The sequence below is a fragment of the Lathyrus oleraceus genome, chromosome 5 (genome assembly GCF_024323335.1).
Source record: "Lathyrus oleraceus cultivar Zhongwan6 chromosome 5, CAAS_Psat_ZW6_1.0, whole genome shotgun sequence".
NCBI classification, from domain to species: Eukaryota; Viridiplantae; Streptophyta; class Magnoliopsida; order Fabales; family Fabaceae; genus Lathyrus; species Lathyrus oleraceus.
In genome coordinates this window covers 113,704,586-113,708,459 of record NC_066583.1, presented here as the reverse complement: position 1 = coordinate 113,708,459, position 3,874 = coordinate 113,704,586, and the positions used below count along the sequence as shown (strand labels likewise).

General features: G+C 34.2%; 1 protein-coding gene across 2 annotated transcripts; it reads left to right on the top strand.

Moving 5' to 3' along the window:
* Nucleotides 1-395: 395 nt before the first annotated feature.
* LOC127088113 (uncharacterized acetyltransferase At3g50280) lies at nt 396-2,337 on the top strand. 2 transcript variants are annotated; one of them, XM_051029027.1, is made up of 2 exons: nt 396-668; nt 772-2,337. In XM_051029027.1, exon 2 carries the CDS (start codon nt 846-848, stop codon nt 2,148-2,150), a length of 1,305 nt encoding a protein of 434 aa, XP_050884984.1. In that variant the 5' UTR covers nt 396-668; nt 772-845; the 3' UTR covers nt 2,151-2,337. The 2 variants fall into 2 exon arrangements, with proteins under 2 accessions (XP_050884984.1, XP_050884983.1); XM_051029026.1 differs by having other exon boundaries at nt 397-2,337.
* Nucleotides 2,338-3,874: the final 1,537 nt, after the last annotated feature.

Here is a 3,874-nt window from a genome sequence, read left to right as displayed (position 1 = left end):
TAAAATATATCAATTTTAAACTACCACATATTTAATAAATGATAATTTATTTCATAATTTAACAATAAATTTTATAAATAAATAAAAAAACTTTAAAAACTTTAAATAATTTGATATTTTATATTTGATATATTTACTTTTATTAGAAATGCTACGGATACTGTCACTATTAATATCCAATGGAATATAAATTTGAATACAAAGATTTTTTTCAACTACGGGACAAATACTATAATATTCTATTTAAAATTGGTCCATTGTCATCGCACCTCTCGATGATAACTTTAACTTGTCACCAATTAAACTTAAAATAGCGACTCATTATTTAAAAGTAGTTATTTCCAAATAATTCAACAAAAGCCAGCCAAATCAATTGAATATACTCATTCAAATACAAATACAAAATAATATATTCAAACTAAGGTAGATTACTTTTTCCATATCACCTTCAAAAACCACACGTAATTTTTCCATTAATTTATTTGGACGGCGAAGACCTTCGATCAATTATTTTCCTTGGCTACCATCGGTGACTTTCCATTCAAACCCATATGTAGCCATTTTTGACACAAACACTCACCAGCAAAAGCAAAAGCAACACCAAAATGGAAGAAAAAGAGGCGGTTCAAGCTTAGTGCAAGTTCCCCGTAGCAGTTAACCTCCTCAAGGTACTACAATCTAATTTCCAAATAGAAGTTCTTAAGATTCGAGATTCTGAATTGTATGCAACCATTAGAATGATGACTTCCTCTATTGTTCAACATGTTTCAGAATGTTTCATCAAACCACTACACCCTATTCCAGATTCAAACCGAATCTGTCATTTGACAACATGGGATATTTCCATGTCGTCTATGAACTACATCCAGAAAGGCCTCTTATTCAAAAAACCAAATAGCCAACAAGACTTCATCGATAATCTATTGAACAAGCTCAAACACTCCCTGTCTCTTGCTCTATTCCATTTCTATCCTCTATCCGGCCGTCTTGTTACACAAAAATCTCAAGACCCTCCATCTTATTCTATTTTCGTCGATTGCAGTAACGGTAACCCCGGAGCTAGGTTCATCTACGCAACTTTGGATATAACCGTATCTGATATCCTCACGTCAATTGATGTCCCACCTGTTGTTAAGTCATTGTTTGATCTGAACAAAGCAATCAATCACGACGGTCACACCTTACCTTTGTTATCTGTCCAAGTCACCGAGCTAGTAGATGGTGTTTTCATAGGTTGTTCCATGAATCACTATATTGGTGATGGAACTTCTTATTGGAATTTCTTTAATACATGGTCTGAAATATTTCAAGCTCAAGGCCAAGGCCATGATCATGAAAATGTTCCCATTTCACGGCAACCCTTTCACAATCGTTGGTTTCCTGAAGGTTATGGTCCGCTAATCAATCTTCCATTCAAACATTACGACGAGTTTGTAAGTAGATTTGAACCACCTAAGCTGAGAGAGAGATTCTTCCACTTTACATCAGAGTCTATTGCAGAACTTAAAGCAAAGGCTAACAGGGAGTGTAAGACAAACAAAATCTCTTCGTTCCAATCCTTATCGGCACATGTTTGGAGAAGTATAACTCGTGCTCGCCACCTAACAAATGATCGGAAAACAAGTTGTATGGTGGCGGTAAACAACCGACCGAGAATGAAACCGCCTCTTCCTGAAGAGTACTTTGGGACCTCAGTTGATACGGTGACTGCAGAAGCGACGGCAGGAGAGTTGCTTGAGAATGATTTGGGATTGGTAGCATGGAAGATTCATGTGGCTGTTACAAAGCATGATGACTTAGAGATTCGGAAGAGTGTAGAAAAGTGGTTAGAGTCTCCTGTAATACTCGACCTTAATCGGCACTTTGATCCGTTAAGTAGTGTGGCAATGATAAGTTCACCAAGATTCAATATGTATGGGAATGAATTTGGAATGGGGAAGGCAGTGGGTGTTTTGAGTGGTTATGCAAACAAATGTGATGGGAATGTGACAGCATATGAGGGATATGAAGGAGGAGGAAGTATGGATTTGGAAATTTCTCTTTCTTCAAATGTTATGACAGAGCTGGAATTGGATGAGAACTTCATGAATGCAGTTTCTGTGAACAATATGCTAGGTGCTTCAAGAGGACACACTCTTAATGAAAATTAACATGCATTCCAAGAGAAGGAGTAAGCTTTATGTGAGGATACATGATCTGTTAAAATCTTTTAAGTTGTTTTATTTGTTACTATGTGTATTGCATTTTATTTTATTTCAACTAGTGGTATGGGTTAATGTTTCATTTGTAGCTGTGGCGTTTGGAACATTTTATAAGAGGATTTTGATTATAGAATTTCATGATCGATTTTGGTTAAAATTAATTGGTGTTAGACTATCCACAAAAGCTTATATTTCCGCCGGGGAATCAAAAAGTGAGATAAGTTGGGAGTTGGACTTCTCATGCAATTACACTAAGCTTTTCAGTACAAGAGAGCATCAAAAAGTGAGATAAATTCGGAGTTGGACTTCTCATGAGAATGTGTTAGGGACTTCGGAATAGTCGGAGCATCAATAGAACGAATCTTTCACGATTACAAGAAAGGAAGGCGTCACATCTCAACTCAAAATCTTAACATTTCACCACTATTACAAGAGAGGAAGGCGTCACATCTCAACTCAAAATTTTAAAGTATTAGGTAAATAGATTATTTCTCTTATAAATTCAACATTTCACCACTAAGTCGAATCAAACTCTGATACCAGTGAAAACTCTAAAATCGGATAAAAAATCATGGCCGTGAAAATTGTTATAACTCATAAATACCCTCAACTAACTTGTGTTTTTGACTAGTGCAGCTTGGAACGAAGACCTTAAATCCTATATGTAGACTTGGATTATCTCTTAACAAAACTAAACTAAGCCATGTTAGACTTTAAAGAACTTGTATCCTATATATAGTCTTGAACTCTTTCTTCATTCACAAAATTAAACGATGTGGGACTTCTTCCACATATATATTTTCAATCAACCCCAATAATCTCCAACTTGATTGAAAATAATACATTAACTTTCATTGTCTTCACCGACAATCATACTCCACCATAAAGAGTATCAACATGTATATTTTTAACCAATCTCAACAATCTCCACCTTGATTGAAACTAATACATCATTTTTCATTCTATGGCAATTAAGAGATATAGGGAAGGAAAATGTCACTCATATTACTGTTAAGAATTCAAATTACAAAAGGGAAAAACATTGTCTTTTATTAAAGATAAAATACTTAGAATTCAAAGTACAAGAATGAAAATTAATGAATTAAAATTTGCAGAAAGCAGGAAATAACAAGAAATTTAAAACGCATAGGTGAGACTATTATGTATCAAGATCATCATAGAAAAATATGTCATGTGATAGTTGGGTTTGGTCTCAGATGAAGTGTCATACTATGAAGTCAATCTTGTCATTGATTACATTTATCTTCCCACTTATGATCTTGAGGATGTCTTTGATTGTGGGTAGTTTCGGAAAGGAGTTATGGAAGCTTTCTATCTCTATAGATATTTCTTGACTTTTTTCTTTTATTTTCTTCTCATTTGATGGGTTTTTTCAGTAATCCTTTCATTTATAAGCTCAAACATCATTGATGGTAGGATATATTTTCCTATTTTATTTGTTTCTTCCTTGAATTCTTTATCTCCAAAATTGTTTCATGTTTCTTCTAGAATTTTGGTGACTAAATTTTCATATGGAAGATGTGATTCTTCTTTCTTGTTATTATGGATAGGTTGAGTTCTTCAAAAAAATTGAATAACTTGCATTCTTAGAAGTCTTCTGGATCTATGGTGTGAATTCTTAGAAGGGAACGGTTGACAAAATGTTGAAAGAA